Source organism: Procambarus clarkii, chromosome 75 (genome assembly GCF_040958095.1).
Source record: "Procambarus clarkii isolate CNS0578487 chromosome 75, FALCON_Pclarkii_2.0, whole genome shotgun sequence".
Taxonomy (NCBI): Eukaryota; Metazoa; Arthropoda; class Malacostraca; order Decapoda; family Cambaridae; genus Procambarus; species Procambarus clarkii.
The window spans coordinates 17,025,073-17,047,275 of record NC_091224.1 but is presented as its reverse complement, the minus strand read 5'-3'; the positions used below and the strand labels follow the sequence as shown (position 1 = coordinate 17,047,275).

The following is a 22,203-nucleotide window of genomic DNA, read 5'->3' as shown; positions in this document are numbered from 1 at the left end:
GTACTCACCTAGTTCACCTAGTTGTACTCACCTAGTTGTGTTTGCGGGGGTTGAGCTCTGGCTCTTTGGTCCCGCCTCTCAACCGTCAATCAACAGGTGTACAGATTCCTGAGCCTATCGGGCTCTGTCATATCTACACTTGAAACTGTGTATGGAGTCAGCCTCCACCACATCACCCCCTAATGCATTCCATTTGTCAACCACTCTGACACTAAAAAAGTTCTTTCTAATATCTCTGTGGCTCATTTGGGCACTCAGTTTCCACCTGTGTCCCCTTGTGCGTGTTCCCCTTGTGTTAAATAGACTGTCTTTATCTACCCTATCAATCCCCTTCAGAATCTTGAATGTGGTGATCATGTCCCCCCTAACTCTTCTGTCTTCCAGCGAAGTGAGGTTTAATTCCCGTAGTCTCTCCTCGTAGCTCATACCTCTCAGCTCGGGTACTAGTCTGGTGGCAAACCTTTGAACCTTTTCCAGTTTAGTCTTATCCTTGACTAGATATGGACTCCATGCTGGGGCTGCATACTCCAGGATTGGCCTGACATATGTGGTATACAAAGTTATGAATGATTCTTTACACAAGTTTCTGAATGCCGTTCGTATGTTGGCCAGCCTGGCATATGCCGCTGATGTTATCCGCTTGATATGTGCTGCAGGAGACAGGTCTGGCGTGATATCAACCCCCAAGTCTTTTTCCTTCTCTGACTCCTGAAGAATTTCCTCTCCCAGATGATACCTTGTATCTGGCCTCCTGCTCCCTACACCTATCTTCATTACATTACATTTGGTTGGGTTAAACTCTAACAACCATTTGTTCGACCATTCCTTCAGCTTGTCTAGGTCTTCTTGAAGCCTCAAACAGTCCTCTTCTGTTTTAATCCTTCTCATAATTTTGGCATCGTCCGCAAACATTGAGAGAAATGAATCGATACCCTCCGGGAGATCATTTACATATATCAGAAACAAGATAGGACCGAGTACAGAGCCCTGTGGGACTCCACTGGTGACTTCACGCCAATCGGAGGTCTCACCCCTCACCGTAACTCTCTGCTTCCTATTGCTTAGATACTCCCTTATCCACTGGAGCACCTTACCAGCTACACCTGCCTGTCTCTCCAGCTTATGTACCAGCCTCTTATGCGGTACTGTGTCAAAGGCTTTCCGACAATCCAAGAAAATGCAGTCCGCCCAGCCCTCTCTTTCTTGCTTAATCTGTGTCACCTGATCGTAGAATTCTATCAAGCCTGTAAGGCAAGATTTACCCTCCCTGAATCCATGTTGGCGATTTGTCACGAAGTCCCTTCTCTCCAGATGTGTTACCAGGATTTTCTCACGATCTTCTCCATCACCTTGCATGGTATACAAGTCAAGGACACTGGCCTGTAGTTCAGTGCCTCTTGTCTGTCGCCCTTTTTGTATATTGGGACCACATTCGCCGTCTTCCATATTTCTGGTAGGTCTCCCGTCTCTAGTGATTTACTATACACTATGGAGAGTGGCAAGCAAAGTGCCTCTGCACACTCTTTAAGGAATCATTCAGAATCTTGTACACCACATATGTAAGACCAATCCTGGAGTATGCGGCCCCAGCATGGAGCCCACACACACACACACACCTGTGTGTGTGTGTGTGTGTGTGTGTGGGTGTGTGTGGGTGTGTGGGTGTGTGGGTATGTGGATGTGGGTGTGTGTGTGTGGGTGTGTGTGTGGGTGTGTGTGTGGGTGTGTGTGTGTGGGTGTGTGTGTGGGTGTGTGTGTGGGTGTGTGTGTGGGTGTGTGGGTATGTGGGTTTGGGTGTGTGTGTGTGGGTGGGTGTGTGTGTGTGTGTGGGTGTGTATGTGTGGGTGTGGGTGTGTGTGTATGTTCTCACCTATACTCACCTATTTGTTCTTGAGAGGGTTAAGTTTTGGCTCTTTGGTCCCGCCTCTCAACTGTCAATCAACTGATGTACAGATTCCTGAGCCTACTGGGCTCTATCATATCTACACTTGAAACTGTGTATGGAGTCAGCCTCCACCACATCACTTCCCAATGCATTCCACCTGTTAACTACTCTGACACTGAAAAAGTTCCTTCTAACGTCTCTGTGGCTCATGTGGGTACTCAGTTTCCACCTGTGTTCCCTTGTTCGCGTGCCAACAGTGTAGAATAGTTTATCCTTGTCTACCCGTTCGATTCCCCTGAGGATTTTGTAGATCGTGATAATGTCTCCCCTTACTCTTCTGTCTTCCAGTGTCGTAAGGTGCATTTCTCGCGGCCTTTCCTCGTAACTCAGGCCTCTTAGTTCTGGGACTAGTCTAGTGGCATACCTTTGAACTTTTTCCAGCTTCGTCTTGTGCTTGACAAGGTACGGGCTCCATGCTGGGGCCGCATACTCCAGGATTGGTCTTACATATGTGGTGTACAAGATTCTGAATGATTCCTTACATAGGTTCCTGAACGCTGTTCTGATGTTAGCCAGCCTCGCACATGCCGCAGACGTTATTCTCTTTATGTGGGCTTCAGGAGACAGGTTTGGTGTGATATCAACTCCTAGATCTTTCTCTCAGTCAGTTTCATAAAGTACTTCATCCCCTATTCTGGTTCCTGTGTCTGGCCTCCTGTTTCCACTGCCTAGTTTCATTACTTTGCATTTACTCGGGTTGAACTTCAACAGTCATTTGTAGGACCATTCATTCAGTCTGTCTAGGTCATCTTGTAGCCTCCTCCTATCATCCTCTGTTTCAATCCACCTCATAATTTTGGCATCATCAGCAAACAGTGAGAGAAAAGAGTCTATACACTCTGGAAGATCATTTACATATATCAAAAACAGTATAGGTCCAAGGACTGACCACTGCGGGACTCCACTCGTAACGTCTCGCCAATCATAGACCTCACCCCTCACATTGACTCGTTGTCTCCTGTTGCTTAGGTACTCCCTTATCCAACGGAGTACCTTCCCTTTCACTCCAGCCTGCATCTCCAGCTTTTTCACTAGCCTCTTGTGTGGTACTGTGTCAAAGGCTTTCTGACAATCCAAAAATATGCAGTCTGCCCACCCCTCTCTTTCTTGCCTGATTTGTGTGTGTGTGTGTGTTTGTGTGTGTAGATGTTTGAATATATTTATAATATATATATATATATATATATATATATATATATATATATATATATATATATATATATATATACATATATATATATATATATATATATATATATATATATATATATATATATATATATATATATATATATATATATATATATATATATATTAGTAGCAGTAACCAACAGTGGTGACAGTAACCAACAGTGACAGTAACCAACAGTCACAATAACCAAAAGTGCTGGCAGTGCCAACTGGCACTTCCTGGCCGGCTGAAGCAGCAGTGTGTAATGACGGACTGAGATTGTTAAGTAATTCAGGACCTGTTAGCGAAGGTCGGGATGGGCACACTCTTGCCCCTGCCTCTCACTGCCCGCTTGCTCCTGCCTCTCACTGCCTGCTTGCTCCTGCCTCTCACTGCCTGCTTGCCCCTGCCTCTCTCTGCCTGCTTGCCCCTGCCTCTCACTGCCCGCTTGCTCCGGCCTCTCACTGCCCGCTTGCTCCTGCCTCTCACTGCCTGCTTGCCCCTGCCTGCTTGCCCCTGCCTCTCTCTGCCTGCTTGCCCCTGCCTCTCTCTGCCTGCTTGCCCCTGCCTCTCTCTGCCTGCTTGCCCCTGCCTCTCACTGCTCGCTTGCTCCTGCCTCTCACTGCCTGCTTGCCCCTGCCTCTCTCTGCCTGCTTGCCCCTGCCTCTATTTGCCTGCTTGCCCCTGCCTCTCACTGCTCGCTTGCTCCTGCCTCTCACTGCCCGCTTGCTCCTGCCTCTCACTGCCCGCTTGCTCCTGCCTCTCACTGCCTGCATGCCCCTGCCTCTCTCTGCCTGCTTGCCCCTGCCTCTCTCTGCCTGCTTGCCCCTGCCTCTCTCTGCCTGCTTGCCCCTGCCTCTCACTGCTCGCTTGCTCCTGCCTCTCTCTGCCTGCTTGCCCCTGCCTCTCTCTGCCTGCTTGCCCCTGCCTCTCACTGCCCGCTTGCTCCTGCCTCTCACTGCCCGCTTGCTCCTGCCTCTCACTGCCTGCATGCCCCTGCCTCTCTCTGCCTGCTTGCCCCTGCCTCTCTCTGCCTGCTTGCCCCTGCCTCTCTCTGCCTGCTTGCCCCTGCCTCTCACTGCTCGCTTGCTCCTGCCTCTCACTGCCTGCTTGCCCCTGCCTCTCTCTGCCTGCTTGCCCCTGCCTCTATTTGCCTGCTTGCCCCTGCCTCTCACTGCTCGCTTGCTCCTGCCTCTCACTGCCTGCTTGCCCCTGCCTATCACTGCTCGCTTGCTCCTGCCTCTCACTGCCTGCTTGCCCCTGCCTCTCACTGCCTGCTTGCCCCTGCCTCTCTCTGCCTGCTTGCCCCTGCCTCTCACTGCCTGCTTGCCCCTGCCTCTCACTGCTCGCTTGCCCCTGCCTCTCACTGCTCGCTTGCCCCTGCCTCACACTGCCCGCTTACTCCTGCCTCTCACTGCCTGCTTGCCCCTGCCTCTCTCTGCCTGCTTGCCCCTGCCTCACACTGCCCGCTTGCTCCTGCCTCACACTGCCCGCTTGCTCCTGCCTCTCACTGCCTGCTTGCCCCTGCCTCTCACTGCTCGCTTGCCCCTGCCTCTCACTGCCCGCTTGCTCCTGCCTCTCACTGCCCGCTTGCTCCTGCCTCTCACTGCCCGCTTGCTCCTGCCTCTCACTACCTGCTTGCCCCTGCCTCTCACTGCTCGCTTGCTCCTGCCTCTCACTGCCCGCTTGCTCCTGCCTCTCACTGCCTGCTTGCCCCTGCCTCTCACTGCTCGCTTGCCCCTGCCTCTCACTGCCCGCTTGCCCCTGCCTCTCACTGCTCGCTTGCTCCTGCCTCTCACTGCCTGCTTGCCCCTGCCTCTCACTGCCCGCTTGCTCCTGCATCTCACTGCCCGCTTGCTCCTGCCTCTCACTGCTCGCTTGCTCTTGCCTCTCACTGCTCGCTTGCCCCTGCCTCTCACTGCTCGCTTGCTCCTGCCTCTCACTGCCCGCTTGCTCCTGCCTCTCACTGCCCGCTTGCTCCTGCCTCTCACTGCTCGCTTGCCCCTGCCTCTCACTGCCCGCTTGCCCCTGCCTCTCACTGCCCGCTTGCTCCTGCCTCTTACTGCCTGCTTGCCCCTGCCTCTCACTGCCTGCTTGCCCCTGCCTCTCACTGCTCGCCTGCCCCTGCCTCTCACTGCCCGCTTGCCCCTGCCTCTCACTGCCCGCTTGCTCCTGCCTCTCACTGCCTGCTTGCCCCTGCCTCTCACTGCTCGCTTGCCCCTGCCTCTCACTGCCCGCTTGCTCCTGCCTCTCACTGCCTGCTTGCCCCTGCCTCTCACTGCTCGCTTGCCCCTGCCTCTCACTGCCCGCTTGCCCCTGCCTCTCACTGCCCGCTTGCCCCTGCCTCTCACTGCTCGCTTGCCCCTGCCTCTCACTGCCTGCTTGCCCCTGCCTCTCACTGCTCGCTTGCCCCTGCCTTTCACTGCCCACTTGCCCCTGCCTCTCGCTGCCCGCTTGCCCCTGCCTCTCACTTCCTGCTTTCCCCTGCCTCTCACTTCCTGCTTGCCTGTGCCTCTCACTGCTCGCTTGCCCCTGCCTCTCACTACCCGCTTGCCCCTGCCTCTCACTGCCTGCTTGCCCCTGCCTCTCACTGCCCGCTTGCCCCTGCCTCTCACTGCCTGCTTGCCCCTGCCTCTCACTGCCTGCTTGCCCCTGCCTCTCACTACCCGCTTGCCCCTGCCTCTCACTACCCGCTTGCCCCTGCCTCTCACTGCCCGCTTGCCCCTGCCTCTCACTGCCCGCTTGGCCCTGCCTCACACTGCTCGCTTGCCCCTGCCTCACACTGCTCGCTTGCCCCTGCCTCTCACTACCCGCTTGCCCCTGCCTCTCACTGCTCGCTTGCCCCTGCCTCTCACTGCTCGCTTGCCCCTGCCTCTCACTGCTCGCTTGCCCCTGCCTCTCACTGCTCGCTTGCCCCTGCCTCTCACTGTTCGCTTGCTCCTGCCTCTCACTGCCCGCTTGCTCCTGCCTCTCACTGCCCGCTTGCTCCTGCCTCTCACTGCCCGCTTGCTCCTGCCTCTCACTGCCCGCTTGCTCCTGCCTCTCACTGCCCGCTTGCTCCTGCCTCTCACTGCTCGCTTGCCCCTGCCTCTCACTGCCCGCTTGCTCCTGCCTCTCACTGCCCGCTTGCCCCTGCCTCTCACTGCTCGCTTGCCCCTGCCTCTCACTGCCCGCTTGCTCCTGCCTCTCACTGCCCGCTTGCCCCTGCCTCTCACTGCTCGCTTGCCCCTGCCTCTCACTGCCCGCTTGCTCCTGCCTCTCACTGCCCGCTTGCCCCTGCCTCTCACTGCTCGCTTGCCCCTGCCTCTCACTGCCCGCTTGCCCCTGTCTCTCACTGCCCGCTTGCCCCTGCCTCTCACTGCTCGCTTGCCCCTGCCTCTCACTGCCTGCTTGCTCCTGCCTCTCACTGCTCGCTTGCCCCTGCTTTTCACTGCCCACTTGCCCCTGCCTCTCGCTGCTCGCTTGCCCCTGCCTCTCACTGCCCGCTTGCCCCTGCCTCTCACTTCCTGCTTGCCCCTGCCTCTCACTTCCTGCTTGCCCCTGCCTCTCACTGCTCGCTTGCCCCTGCCTCTCATTACCCGCTTGCCCCTGCCTCTCACTGCCTGCTTGCCCCTGCCTCTCACTGCCCGCTTGCCCCTGCCTCTCACTGCCTGCTTGCCCCTGCCTCTCACTACCCGCTTGCCCCTGCCTCTCACTGCCCGCTTGCCCCTGCCTCTCACTGCCCGCTTGCCCCTGCCTCACACTGCTCGCTTGCCCCTGCCTCTCACTGCCCGCTTGCCCCTGCCTCTCACTGCTCGCTTGCCCCTGCCTCTCACTGCTCGCTTGCCCCTGCCTCTCACTGCTCGCTTGCCCCTGCCTCTCACGGGCTCTCATGTCTCATGAGAGCCCAGAGGGCAGGGAATGAGGTGCAAGTTCAACGACGCATTGGACCATACAACTGTAACAGGAAACGACCTGTCCTGGTACAGTTCACTAACGGAGAGGCAGTGGATTACATACTGCATCACAAACACCTACTCAGAGGTAGCGAAAATTACTACAACGTATATATTGACAAATTCATGACGAAGGAGGAGCAGATAGCCCACAGAGCAAGCAAACAACAATACAACTCTTCCCATTTGAGCGCAGCTACACACCCCAGTGCTAATCCACCCCATGCTAACCAGCTCACACCTTCTCAGGTCACCCCTTCGCCAAATCAGCCGCCCCTGCTTATCTCCCCAACACCTCCCTTGACCCCTTTGACCCCACTGCAGTCAAATTCATCCCACATTCCAAGGACCCCCCCTTATCACCTCAACCCCCAAAACCCGTCCAGCCCTCATCCCCTCAACCCCCAAAACCCACCCAGCCCTCATCCCCTCAACCCCAAGAACCCACCCAGCCCTCATCCCCTCAACACCCAAAGCCTACCCAGCCCTCACCCCTCCTCATTTCCTCTCCTTCCATGTGACCCCCCACCCTTGCGAGGGGGGGTGGGAGGTTCCCCCACCCCCTCTTTCCTTCCCCCTCCCAACCTCTCAACCTCTATCTGACTCCCAACCTTACGCTATCTCCCAACCCCACCATGCCCTCCCTAATCTTCAGACCCAGTATGCCCTTCCTACTCTAGACCTACCTACCCAGGCCCTACCCCAGACCCTCCTACCTACCTTCCTAGAAGCCCAGCCCCCAGTAGCCCCCCAAGCACCCCTCCTGACCTCTTTCACCCCCCATACATCCCCCGGACACCCCCAAGACATCCCCCGGATCCTCCCCGCCCCCAGTCATCCCCCAGACACCCCCCAGATCCCCCCAGACCCCCAGAGAAAGGGAGAACTCTGGTACAAGAGTTTCCATGAAGAATCTCAAGGTTTGGTACACCAATGCTGATGGGGTATCTAATAAAGCAGAAGAGATAAAAGAAAGAGTGAGTGACACAGATCCTGACATAGTTGCAATTGTGGAAACTAAAATTAATGACATGATCTCAGATGCAATCTTTCCTGAAGGGTACCAGGTGATACGAAAAGAGAGGACACAGAGACAGGGAGGGGGAGTAGCACTCCTAATAAAGCGGAAATGGAAGTTTGAAGGCCTGGGAAATCGAGTTACCAATGAGTGCACAAGCTTCATACATGGAACTCTGACAGTAGATGGGAGGAAGATTGTGATATTGGTAATCTACAATCCCCCACCAAACAGTAGAAGACCCAGGCAGGAGCATGATGACAACAACAAAGCATGTATAGATGAACTGCAGAAGGCAGCAACACTAGCCCACAGAATGAGAGCGAAGCTGCTGATCATGGGGGACCTAAATCATGGAGAGATAAATTGGGAATCAAGGAATCCCCATGGAGGGGACGAAACGTGGGGAGCGAAATTAGTAGATGTTGTAGACAGGAATTTCCTAACACAACATATGAAGGAAGACACAAGGGAAAGAGGAGGAGATGCACCGAGCCTATTAGACCTGATTTTCACCCAGAACGTAGAAGATATCGAGAATTTAGAGCATGAAATACCTCTAGGGGCCAGTGACCATTGTGTCCTAGTCTTTGACTACATGATGGAATTCAAACTTATGACCATGGGACAAGAGATCTGGGAAAGGAGAGCTGACTACAGGAAAGGGGACTATAAGAGGATAAGGGACTATCTGGGTGAAGTGCAGTGGGAGGAAGAAATTAGAGGAAAAACAGTCTCATGGCCCAAAGAGAAAACAAAAACAGAAACAAAGCTTCCGGAAACGCACCGAGATGTTGAAATTGCAATTCCGGTTGCAAGAACGAGGGCGACGCTGCCCTGGTATCAACGGTGGGAGAGTTAATGAGCCGTTGACGAAGCGACAATGAGTAACGGTGAACGGTAAAGGGCAGAGAGGCGATAACGGCGATAACGGTGGAAGGGGGGGGGGAGGAGGGTGCTCTTGGGACGGAAAGAGACACATTGTGTGTGTGTGTGTGTACTCACCTAGTTGTACTCACCTAGTTGTGTCTGCAGGATCGAGCATTGACTCTTGGATCCCGCCTTTCGAGCATCGGTTGTTTACAGCAATGACTCCTGTCCCATTTCCCTATCATACCTGGTTTTAAAATTATGAATAGTATTTGCTTCCACAACCTGTTCCTGAAGTGCATTCCATTTTCCCACTACTCTCACGCTAAAAGAAAACTTCCTAACATCTCTGTGACTCATCTGAGTTTCAAGCTTCCATCCATGTCCCCTCGTTCTGTTACTATTCCGTGTGAACATTTCGTCTATGTCCACTCTGTCAATCCCTCTGAGTATCTTATACGTTCCTATCATGTCCCCCCTCTCCCTTCTTCTTTCTAGTGTCGTAAGGCACAATTCCCTCAGGCGCTCCTCATACCCCATCCCTCGTAGCTCTGGGACGAGTCTCGTTGCAAACCTCTGAACCTTTTCCAGTTTTTTTATGTGCTTCTTCAGATGGGGACTCCATGATGAGGCGGCATACTCTAAGACTGGCCTTACGTAGGCAGTGTAAAGCGCCCTAAATGCCTCCTTACTTAGCTTTCTGAATGATGTTCTAACTTTTGCCAGTGTAGAGTACGCTGCTGTCGTTATCCTATTTATATGTGCCTCAGGAGATAGATTAGGTGATACGTCCACGCCCAGGTCTCTTTCTCGCGTCGTCACAGGTAGGCAGTTCCCCTTCATTGTGTACTGTCCCTTTGGTCTTCTATCACCTAGTCCCATTTCTATAACTTTACATTTGCTCGTGTTGAACTCCAGTAGCCATTTCTCTGACCATCTCTGCAAACTGTTCAAATCCTCCTGGAGGATCCTACAATCCTCATCTGTCACAACTCTTCTCATCAACTTTGCGTCATCCGCGAACATTGACATGTAGGACTCTACTCCTGTAAACATGTCGTTAACATATATTAGAAAGAGGATTGGTCCCAGCACCGATCCTTGAAGTACTCCACTCGTTACTGTTCGCCAGTCCGACTTCTGGCCCCTTACCGTAACTCTTTGGCTCCTTCCTATAAGGTAGTTCCTCATCCATGCTAGGGCCTTTCCTCCCACCCCCGCCTGCCTCTCGAGTTTGAACAGCAGTCTCATGTGCGGTACTGTATCAAAGGCTTTTTGGCAGTCCAGAAATAGGTAGTCTGCCCAACCTTCTCTGTCTTATCTTATCCTCGTTACTTTATCATAGAATTCCAGAAGGTTTGTTGTGTGTGTGTGTGTGTGTGTGTGTGTGTGTGTGTGTGTGTGTGTGTGTGTGTGTGTGTGTGTGTGTGTGTGTGTATATGTGTGTGTGTGTGTACTCACCTATTTGTACTCACCTAGTTGTGCTTGCGGGGATTGAGCTCTAGCTCTTTGGTCCAGCCTCTCAACTGTCAATCGACTGATATATGTGTGTGTGGCTGGAGAATGAGTGTAGGTTCTTGAGGAGGTATTTTGCTGACAAGAGAAGGGGATGAGGGAGGGGGAGTGAAGGGGGAGGAAGGAGTTAGGGGGGGAGTAAGGAGGGGGGGTGGGTGGGTGCTGTGTGCTGGTTATTGATCTTGGAATGTCACACCTGGTTATGTCGGTCAAGTGTTCAATGCGCATTATTTGTTAAAACTTTCGCCCCCACACCCCACCCTACACCCCCACCCTACACCCCCACCCTACACCCCCACCCTACACCCCCACCCCACACCCCACCCTACACCCCCACCCTACACCCCCACCCTACACCCCCACCCTACACCCCCACCCTACACCCCCACCCTACACCCCCACCCTACACCCCCACCCTACACCCCCACCCTACACCCACACCCTACACCCCCACCCTACACCCCCACCCTACACCCCCACCCTACACCCCCACCCTACACCCCCACCCTACACCCCCACCCTACACCCCCACCCTACACCACGAGAGTGTCCGACAGCACCAGAGGGGCCGGACAGCACCAGAGGGGCCGGACAGCACCAGAGGGGCCGGACAGCACCAGAGTGGCCGGACAGCACCAGAGTGGCCGGACAGCACCAGAGTGGCCAAACAGCACCAGAGTGGCCGGACAGCACCAGAGTGGCCAGACAGCACCAGAGGGCCGGACAGCACCAGAGGGGCCGGGACAGCACCAGAGTGGCCGGATAGCCCCAGAGGGGCCGGACAGCACCAGAGTGGCTGGACAGCACCAGAGGGGCCGGGACAACACCAGAGTGGCCGGACAGCACCAGAGGGGCCGGACAGCACCAGAGTGGCCGGACAGCACCAGAGGGCCGGACAGCACCAGATGGGCCGGACAGCACCAGAGGGGCCGGACAGCACCAGAGGGGCCGGGACAGCACCAGAGTGGCCGGGACAGCACCAGAGTGGCCGGGACAGCACCAGAGTGGCCGGACAGCACCAGAGGGGCCGGGACAGCACCAGAGTGGCCGGACAGCACCAGAGGGGCCGGGACAGCACCAGAGGGGCCGGACAGCACCAGAGGGCCGGACAGCACCAGATGGGCCGGACAGCACCAGAGGGGCCGGACAGCACCAGAGGGGCCGGACAGCACCAGAGGGGCCGGACAGCACCAGAGGGGCCGGGACAGCACCAGAGTGGCCGGACAGCACCAGAGGGGCCGGAACAGCACCAGAGGGGCCGGACAGCACCAGAGGGCCGGACAGCACCAGATGGGCCGGACAGCACCAGAGGGGCCGGACAGCACCAGAGTGGCCGGACAGCACCAGAGTGGCCGGACAGCACCAGAGTGGCCGGACAGCACCAGAGGGGCCGGGACAGCACCAGAGTGGCCGGACAGCACCAGAGTGGCCGGACAGCACCAGAGTGGCTGGACAGCACCAGAGGGCCGGACAGCACCAGAGTGGCCGGACAGCACCAGAGTGGCTGGACAGCACCAGAGGGCCGGACAGCACCAGAGTGGCCGGACAGCACTAGAGGGGCCGGACAGCACCAGAGTGGCCGGACAGCACCAGAGTGGCCGGACAGCACCAGAGGGTCCGGACAGCACCATAGAAGCCGGACAGCACTAGAGTGGCCGGACAGCACCAGAGGGTCCGGACAGCACCATAGAAGCCGGACAGCACCAGAGGGGCCGGACAGCACCAGAGGGGCCGGACAGCACCAGAGGGTCCGGACAGCACCATAGAAGCCGGACAGCACCAGAGGGGCCGGACAGCACCAGAGGGGCCGGACAGCACCAGAGGGCCAGACAGCACCATAGAAGCCGGACAGCACTAGAGGGGCCGGACAGCACCAGAGTGGCCGGGACAGCACCAGAGTGGCCGGACAGCACCAGAGGGGCCGGGACAGCACCAGAGTGGCCGGACAGCACCAGAGTGGCCGGACAGCACCAGAGTGGCTGGACAGCACCAGAGGGCCGGACAGCACCAGAGTGGCCGGACAGCACTAGAGGGGCCGGACAGCACCAGAGTGGCCGGACAGCACCAGAGTGGCCGGACAGTACCAGAGGGTCCGGACAGCACCATAGAAGCCGGACAGCACCAGAGGGGCCGGACAGCACCAGAGGGTCCGGACAGCACCATAGAAGCCGGACAGCACTAGAGTGGCCGGACAGCACCAGAGGGTCCGGACAGCACCATAGAAGCCGGACAGCACCAGAGGGGCCGGACAGCACCAGAGGGGCCGGACAGCACCAGAGGGTCCGGACAGCACCATAGAAGCCGGACAGCACCAGAGGGGCCGGACAGCACCAGAGGGGCCGGACAGCACCAGAGGGCCAGACAGCACCATAGAAGCCGGACAGCACTAGAGGGGCCGGACAGCACCAGAGTGGCCGGGACAGCACCAGAGTGGCCGGACAGCACCAGAGGGGCCGGGACAGCACCAGAGGGTCCGGACAGCACCAGAGGGGCCGGACAGCACCAGAGGGGCGGGACAGCACCAGAGGGTCCGGACAGCACCAGAGGGGCCGTACAGCACCATAGAAGCCGGACAGCACCAGAATGGCCGGACAGCACCAGAGGGGCCGGACAGCACCAGAGGGGCCGGACAGCACCAGAGTGGCCGGGACAGCACTAGAGTGGCCGGACAGCACCAGAGGGTCCGGACAGCACCAGAGGGTCCGGACAGCACCAGAGGGGCCGGACAGCACCAGAGGGTCCGGACAGCACCATAGAAGCCGGACAGCACTAGAGTAGCCGGACAGCACCAAAGGAGCCGGATCGACAGCACCAGAGGGCCGGACAGCACCAGAGTGGCCGGACAGGACGACCCAATCTCCCGGTGTTAAGAGTGGGGGGGGGAGGGGGGTGGTCGACCACAGCACGCCACCTCAACCCTGTGTTTACACGTGCATGTGTGTCCGTCTCCTAACATTGATGAGTGTTCACATTTAAGACTTTGTTCAATTTTAAGACTTTATGACTTATAAAGCTGTGATATAAGGAGGAGGAGCTGGGATATGTGGACAAGGAGCCTGGGATATGTGGACAAGGGACCAGTATATGAGGACAAGGAGCTGAGATATAAGAACAGGGAGCTGGGATATGAGTTCAAGGAGGTGGGATATGAGTACAGGGAGCTGGGATATGAGTACAGGGAGCGGGGATATGAGTACAAGGAGCTGGGATATGAGTACAGGGAGCTGGGATATGAGTACAAGGAGATGGGATATGAGTACAAGGAGATGGGATATGAGTACAGGGAGCGGGGATATGAGTACAAGGAGCTGGGATATGTGGACAAGGAGCGGGGATAAGAGTACAAGGAGCTGGGATAATCCATAATATTATGGGCTGGGATAGTCCATAATAATGATATTATTTCAGATAGTCTTATGAGTATTCTGGAGGGTGAGTGAAGTATATTTTTAGTAAGATATAGTTGAGTATATTTTTGGTCAGATATTGGTAAGTCTTTGGGATATACTTGAATTATTATTGATGTATAACAATATAGTTATATTAGTGTAGGTCTATAACAATATAGTTATGTTTTGTTAACAGTTATGTAACTATATAAATGCATTATTATAGGTTTGTGTCAATATAGTTATATTATTATAGAGCTGTAATAACATCGTTGTATTATTATAGGTCTGTAACAAGATTATTGCTTCTGTGAGGAGCAGATAAAGGGTAGTTGTTGTACTTTGTAAACAATCTTGATCTCCTCCATATTCCCACAAGGTGTAGTTACGACAGGAACCAGTAATTACGTCCTCCGAATGTCTGCTGGTCACACGAGGTGAGACGCCCCTGTCTGCTTCTCTTATGCTCATAGTTACATATTTACACACACACACACACACACACACACACACACACACACACACGCACGCACGCACGCACGCACACACACACACACACCACATAAACCAGCTATTATCTGCTTCACAGCTCAACAGAACAGTGTCACTCCATAAACCAACCATTATCTCCCCTCTGACAAACAACTCGGCCGCCCACGGTAGCCAGCGTCCGCTCCAACACCTCTTTTAAACCGCAAGCAATTTCCACCAATTTTATATATAAACAAAAATTGCTTTAAAAACTAAAAAATTTACCTTACATCACATGTATCAATTTCCCAAGATATTTGGTTCTCTTTGTATTAAATGGCACGAGGCCTTTGTCTTTCCATTTGCTGAGGACGATGGGCTGAGATTATCTGGGGGGAAGAGATGCTGGAACAACGGTGTTTATGTGATATCTGAAGATTACCCCCAACATTTACTGATATCTGGAATAAGATATCAGGACGGATATGGGCCCCCCCCCCTTATACTCTCTGGCTCTTCCTCTCTCTCCTTTGGCCTTGCTCTAATCAAGGAAACTTGCAGAAATATGGTTTGTTCGGTTTCTTAATTTTTATATTTGTAATTGTGTTTTTTTCTAGTTGTTTTAGCAAGTGAGGAACGCAGGCGAAGGTCTAGGGTGGCCGGGGGATATGTGGGGAGTTCGGGAGCTTTGTGGTGTAGGGAGTGGCTGGGAGTGGATGGGACGGGGAACATAACAGGTAGGAGGATGGGGTTAACAAAAATGGAAAGAAGGGATGGGCAATGGATGGGATGGAAGGGATAAGCAACAGCGGTGATTTCAGACAGATGAACAGCGGTGATTTACGACAGATGAACAGCTATTACCATTAACAAATATCTGTACTAACACACACACACACACACACACACACACACCCACACACACACCCACACACACACACACACACACACACACACACACACACACACACACATACACACACACACACACACACACACACACACACACACACACACACACACACACATCAGCAACAGGTACAAAAACCAGTGATACAGTACCCCAGGGGAGAGACTAGTGAACAAGATGGAGAAGCAGGCAGGAATAACAGGCAAGGTGTTCCAGTGAATTGGGGAGTACCTAAGCAGGGGCCGTGTTGAGTACTGGGGCCGTGTTGAGTACTGGGGCTGTGTTGAGTACTGGGGCTGTGTTGAGTACTGGAGCTGTGTTGAGTACTGGGGCCGTGTTGAGTACTGGGGCTGTGTTGAGTACTGGGGCTGTGTTGAGTACTGGAGCTGTGTTGAGTACTGGGGCTGTGTTGAGTACTGGAGCTGTGTTGAGTACTGGGGCTGTGTTGAGTACTGGGGCCGTGTTGAGTACTGGGGCCGTGTTGAGTACTGGGGCCGTGTTGAGTACTGGAGCTGTGTTGAGTACTGGAGCTGTGTTGAGTACTGGGGCCGTGTTGAGTACTGGGGCCGTGTTGAGTACTGGGGCCGTGTTGAGTACTGGAGCTGTGTTGAGTACTGGAGCTGTGTTGAGTACTGGAGCTGTGTTGAGTACTGGGGCTGTGTTGAGTACTGGGGCCGTGTTGAGTACTGGAGCTGTGTTGAGTACTGGGGCCGTGTTGAGTACTGGAGCCGTGTTGAGTACTGGGGCTGTGTTGAGTACTGGAGCTGTGTTGAGTACTGGAGCTGTGTTGAGTACTGGGGCCGTGTTGAGTACTGGGGCTGTGTTGAGTACTGGGGCTGTGTTGAGTACTGGGGCCGTGTTGAGTACTGGGGCCGTGTTGAGTACTGGGGCTGTGTTGAGTACTGGGGCTGTGTTGAGTACTGGGGCCGTGTTGAGTACTGGAGCTGTGTTGAGTACTGGGGCCGTGTTGAGTACTGGAGCCGTGTTGAGTACTGGGGCCGTGTTGAGTACTGGAGCTGTGTTGAGTACTGGAGCTGTGTTGAGTACTGGGGCCGTGTTGAGTACTGGGGCCGTGTTGAGTACTGGGGCCGTGTTGAGTACTGGGGCCGTGTTGAGTACTGGAGCTGTGTTGAGTACTGGAGCTGTGTTGAGTACTGGAGCTGTGTTGAGTACTGGAGCTGTGTTGAGTACTGGAGCTGTGTTGAGTACTGGGGCCGTGTTGAGTACTGGAGCTGTGTTGAGTACTGGGGCCGTGTTGAGTACTGGAGCTGTGTTGAGTACTGGAGCTGTGTTGAGTACTGGGGCTGTGTTGAGTACTGGGGCTGTGTTGAGTACTGGGGCTGTGTTGAGTACTGGGGCTGTGTTGAGTACTGGAGCTGTGTTGAGTACTGGGGCCGTGTTGAGTACTGGAGCTGTGTTGAGTACTGGAGCTGTGTTGAGTACTGGAGCTGTGTTGAGTACTGGAGCCGTGTTGAGTACTGGGGCTGTGTTGAGTACTGGGGCTGTGTTGAGTACTGGGGCCGTGTTGAGTACTGGGGCCGTGTTGAGTACTGGGGCCGTGTTGAGTACTGGGGCCGTGTTGAGTACTGGGGCCGTGTTGAGTACTGGGGCCGTGTTGAGTACTGGGGCCGTGTTGAGTACTGGAGCTGTGTTGAGTACTGGAGCTGTGTTGAGTACTGGAGCTGTGTTGAGTACTGGAGCTGTGTTGAGTACTGGAGCTGTGTTGAGTACTGGAGCTGTGTTGAGTACTGGGGCTGTGTTGAGTTCTGGGGCTGTGTTGAGTACTGGAGCTGTGTTGAGTACTGGAGCTGTGTTGAGTACTGGGGCCGTGTTGAGTACTGGGGCTGTGTTGAGTACTGGAGCTGTGTTGAGTACTGGAGCTGTGTTGAGTACTGGGGCCGTGTTGAGTACTGGAGCTGTGTTGAGTACTGGAGCTGTGTTGAGTACTGGGGCCGTGTTGAGTACTGGGGCTGTGTTGAGTACTGGAGCTGTGTTGAGTACTGGGGCCGTGTTGAGTACTGGAGCTGTGTTGAGTACTGGGGCCGTGTTGAGTACTGGGGCCGTGTTGAGTACTGGAGCTGTGTTGAGTACTGGAGCTGTGTTGAGTACTGGGGCTGTGTTGAGTACTGGAGCTGTGTTGAGTACTGGAGCTGTGTTGAGTACTGGGGCTGTGTTGAGTACAGGAGCTGTGTTGAGTACTGGGGCCGTGTTGAGTACTGGAGCTGTGTTGAGTACTGGAGCTGTGTTGAGTACTGGGGCCGTGTTGAGTACTGGGGCTGTGTTGAGTACTGGAGCTGTGTTGAGTACTGGGGCCGTGTTGAGTACTGGAGCTGTGTTGAGTACTGGAGCTGTGTTGAGTACTGGAGCTGTGTTGAGTACTGGAGCTGTGTTGAGTACTGGGACCGTGTTGAGTACTGGGGCCGTGTTGAGTACTGGGGCCGTGTTGAGTACTGGGGCCGTGTTGAGTACTGGAGCTGTGTTGAGTACTGGAGCTGTGTTGAGTACTGGGGCTGTGTTGAGTACTGGAGCTGTGTTGAGTACTGGGGCCGTGTTGAGTACTGGGGCTGTGTTGAGTACTGGAGCTGTGTTGAGTACTGGGGCCGTGTTGAGTACTGGGGCTGTGTTGAGTACTGGGGCCGTGTTGAGTACTGGAGCTGTGTTGAGTACTGGGGCCGTGTTGAGTACTGGGGCTGTGTTGAGTACTGGGGCTGTGTTGAGTACTGGGGCTGTGTTGAGTACTGGAGCTGTGTTGAGTACTGGGGCCGTGTTGAGTACTGGAGCTGTGTTGAGTACTGGGGCCGTGTTGAGTACTGGGGCTGTGTTGAGTACTGGGGCTGTGTTGAGTACTGGGGCTGTGTTGAGTACTGGAGCTGTGTTGAGTACTGGGGCCGTGTTGAGTACTGGGGCTGTGTTGAGTACTGGAGCTGTGTTGAGTACTGGGGCCGTGTTGAGTACTGGAGCCGTGTTGAGTACAGGGCCTGTATTGAGTACTGGAGCTGTGTTGAGTACTGCGGCTGTGTTGAGTACTGGGGCCGTGTTGAGTACTGGAGCTGTGTTGAGTACTGGAGCTGTGTTGAGTACTGGAGCTGTGTTGAGTACTGGAGCTGTGTTTAGTACTGGAGCTGTGTTTAGTACTGGAGCTGTGTTGAGTACTGGAGCTGTGTTGAGTACTGGAGCTGTGTTTAGTACTGGAGCTGTGTTGAGTACTGGAGCTGTGTTGAGTACTGGAGCTGTGTTGAGTACTGGGGCTGTGTTGAGTACTGGGGCCGTGTTGAGTACAGGGCCTGTATTGAGTACTGGAGCTGTGTTGAGTACTGGGGCTGTGTTGAGTACAGGGCCTGTATTGAGTACTGGAGCTGTGTTGAGTACAGTGGTTGTGTTGGTCGCGAGTCCATACAAAGTCGCACTTTTCCTCCCCAAATTTTAAATATAAAGAAAGAATGCTTTGGGGGTCGAATTTACATATTCTTTTCATTTCCAAAAACCCGCTTACTACTTGTAAAATGTTTCCTGAACCCTTGTAACTCACAAGCCTGCCAGAGGTCGCCTAAATTTCATACACGAACAATATTTTAACCTAACCTAACTTAATAATAACCTAACCTAACCTAACCTAACCTAACCTAACCTAACCTAACCTAACCTAAATTTCATACACGAACAATATTTTTCCGCTATATTGGCAATATTGTCTATCTTCAGCTTGTTTCATTATTTGTTTCTGTTTTTGTTTGTTTTATGTTTTAATTGTCGTTGAGGTGTTTATCATTTTTATTTGTTCCGAACCTCCTCGACGGCCCTGAGGTTAAGGTGTTTGGTTCCCTGGATCTGGGAGGGAGAGTGAGAGCATTGCTCTGTGAGAGTGAGGGCAGTACTCTGTGAGAGTGAGATCAGTGCTCTGTGAGAGTGAGAGCACTGCTGTGTGAGAGTGAGAGCAGTACTCTGTGAGAGTGAGAGCATTGCTCTGTGAGAGTGAGAGCAGTACTCTGTGAGAGTGAGAGCACTGCTGTGTGAGAGTGAGAGCAGTACTCTGTGAGAGTGAGATCAGTGCTCTGTGAGAGTGAGAGCATTGCTCTGTGAGAGTGAGAGCAGTACTCTGTGAGAGTGAGAGCAGTACTCTGTGAGAGTGAGATCACTGCTCTGTGAGAGTGAGAGCAGTACTCTGTGAGAGTGAGATCAGTGCTCTGTGAGAGTGAGAGCACTGCTTTGTGAGAGTGAGAGCACTGCTCTCCCTCTCACCCTAGAAGCGAGAGACCATCGCCCAGAGGGAGAAGGCCCCTCAACCCCCCACCCTAGGAGCCTAGAATACAGGCTGAACGTAGGGTGAGAAGGAGGGGGGGGAATGTGGGGGGTGGGAGGGGGGGAGGGGGGAGTGGGGTGGGGAGAGGTAAGGGGAGGCATTGGCCACAAACATTTAAAGCAGATGTGCTGTGAGGTGGTCGTGTATGGCTCTGTCTTTTCCCCTCAAGATGTTCACGCCTCCCTCATTCACTGACTCGCTGACTCATGAGGGCATGAGTCAGCGAGTCACGGACTCACGAGGCTATAATCTCCTCACTCGCTGACTCACTGACTCACTAGGTTAACCCCCACTAACTCATTACGTTAACCTCATTCATTCACTCACGTGGCGAACCTCTCTGACTCACGTGATAAACTTCCACCACTCTCCCCTTTTCAACCCCTTCTATCCCCCTCTCCTTCTCCCTCCTCTTCTCCCCTCTCCCCTCTCCCTCTCTCCTCTGATCTGCAGCTTCCAACAGACATATTTATTCTGTACTGAATTAGGGTTCATCACTTTTCAGTGAGGATATCTAGAGACTCGGCCAGCCATCTTTCTCCAATTTTGGGACGAGGGAGAGAGAGAGAGAGTCTTTTTTGGACTTTTCTCCTCCTTAATAGGATCAATAGGACTGATTCCTGACCAGCCTATGTCCGTCCTGTACCCCAGACCGTTCACCCTGCCAAGTTGAGTGAGGCTAGCCCCTAGCGCCTGGCCTCCAACTTTGGACAGAGAGACATGGAGAGTCAGGCATTCTTTCTTATAGATAGGTATACACACACACATTCCAGGTGGGATCCACTGATCTGTTTCTCTGTTTTCCTATTTCTGTCTGTTTCTACCCCCCTTCCCCGTCTCCTTCTTCCCTCTCCCGTCTTCATGGGTGTGAAGTTGGCACAGTTTGGCACTGGGATTGGCCGCAGTGACTTGTGATTGATGGCAGTGACTGTGGTAGCTGCAGTGACACTGACCTGAAGGCCACAGCCGTGCCCTTCCTCCTGGGAACGGGACCGTGGTCCGGCACTCCTTCACGAAGAGAGGGGGTCGTTTGCTCCGTGCTGGCCAGAGTAATTGAGATAGAGGGTGTGTGATTGAGTTAGCGAGGGGTGAGTATGAGAGACGCTGCCAACTGGCCAGGTCTTGCGAGGTAGATACTTCAAGGGGAGCTGATCTGGTCAGCTCTGACACGTAGCTACCTCAGGGGGCTATACCTTGTCCTGGTCAGCGCTCGGGGGCTATACCTTGTCCTGGTCAGCTCTGACACGTAGCTACCTCAGGGGCTATACCTTGTCCTGGTCAGCTCTGACACGTAGCTACCTCAGGGGCTATACCTTGTCCTGGTCAGCTCTGACACGTAGCTACCTCAGGGGCTATACCTTGTCCTGGTCAGCTCTGACACGTAGCTACCTCAGGGGCTATACCTTGTCCTGGTCAACTCTGACACGTAGCTACCTCAGGGGCTATACCTTGTCCTGGTCAGCTCTGACACGTAGCTACCTCAGGGGCTATACCTTGTCGTGGTCAGCTCTGACACGTAGCTACCTCAGGGGCTATACCTTGTCCTTGTCAGCTCTGACACGTAGCTACCTCAGGGGCTATACCTTGTCCTGGTCAGCTCTGACACGTAGCTACCAGAGGGGCTATACCTTGTCCTGGTCAACTCTGACACGTAGCTACCACGGGGGCTATACCTTGTCCTGGTCAGCTCTGACACGTAGCTACCTCAGGGGCTATACCTTGTCCTGGTCAACTCTGACACGTAGCTACCTCAGGGGCTATACCTTGTCCTGGTCAACTCTGACACGTAGCTACCACGGGGGCTATACCTTGTCCTGGTCAACTCTGACACGTAGCTACCTCGGGGGCTATACCTTGTCCTGGTCAACTCTGACACGTAGCTACCTCAGGGGCTATACCTTGTCCTGGTCAGTTCTGACAGGTAGCTACCTCAGGGGGCTATACCTTGTCCTGGTCAACTCTGACACGTAGCTACCTCAGGGGCTATACCTTGTCCTGGTCAACTCTGACACGTAGCTACCTCAGGGGCTATACCTTGTCCTGGTCAGTTCTGACACGTAGCTACCTCAGGGGCTATACCTTGTCCTGGTCAACTCTGACACGTAGCTACCACGGGGGCTATACCTTGTCCTGGTCAACTCTGACACGTAGCTACCTCAGGGGCTATACCTTGTCCTGGTCAACTCTGACACGTAGCTACCTCAGGGGCTATACCTTGTCTTGGTCAGTTCTGACACGTAGCTACCTCAGGGGCTATACCTTGTCCTGGTCAACTCTGACACGTAGCTACCTCAGGGGCTATACCTTGTCCTGGTCAACTCTGACACGTAGCTACCTCAGGGGCTATACCTTGTCCTGGTCAGTTCTGACACGTAGCTACCTCAGGGGCTATACCTTGTCCTGGTCAGCTCTGACACGTAGCTACCTCAGGGGCTATACCTTGTCCTGGTCAACTCTGACACGTAGCTACCTCAGGGGCTATACCTTGTCCTGGCCAACTCTGACACGTAGCTACCTCCGGGCTGCCCATGTCTGGCTCCGCGCAGCCTTTCCTGTGTACGGTGATTTAAGGAGGAGACGGACCTCTTCCTGTGTTGCTGTCTCTTATTGCTAATTTGACGCTGCTCTTTCAACTTGCTCACACACACTAAATGCATTTATATATATATATATATATAT

General features: G+C 54.1%; 2 protein-coding genes across 2 annotated transcripts in view; both read left to right on the top strand.

The window, feature by feature from the left end:
* The window catches only part of LOC123749468 (uncharacterized), a gene marked incomplete in the record, with an annotated part of 443,575 nt that overhangs the window by 20,641 nt on the left and 400,731 nt on the right, over positions 1-22,203 (top strand).
* The window catches only part of LOC138357019 (PE-PGRS family protein PE_PGRS61-like), a 24,840-nt gene continuing 11,497 nt past the window's right edge, over positions 8,861-22,203 (top strand). The window contains exons 1-3 of the mRNA XM_069313553.1: positions 8,861-8,918; positions 13,938-13,943; positions 14,932-15,051. Of these exons, the coding sequence (XP_069169654.1) occupies positions 8,861-8,918; positions 13,938-13,943; positions 14,932-15,051 (184 nt within the window). The remainder of the gene's footprint in view (positions 8,919-13,937; positions 13,944-14,931; positions 15,052-22,203) is intronic.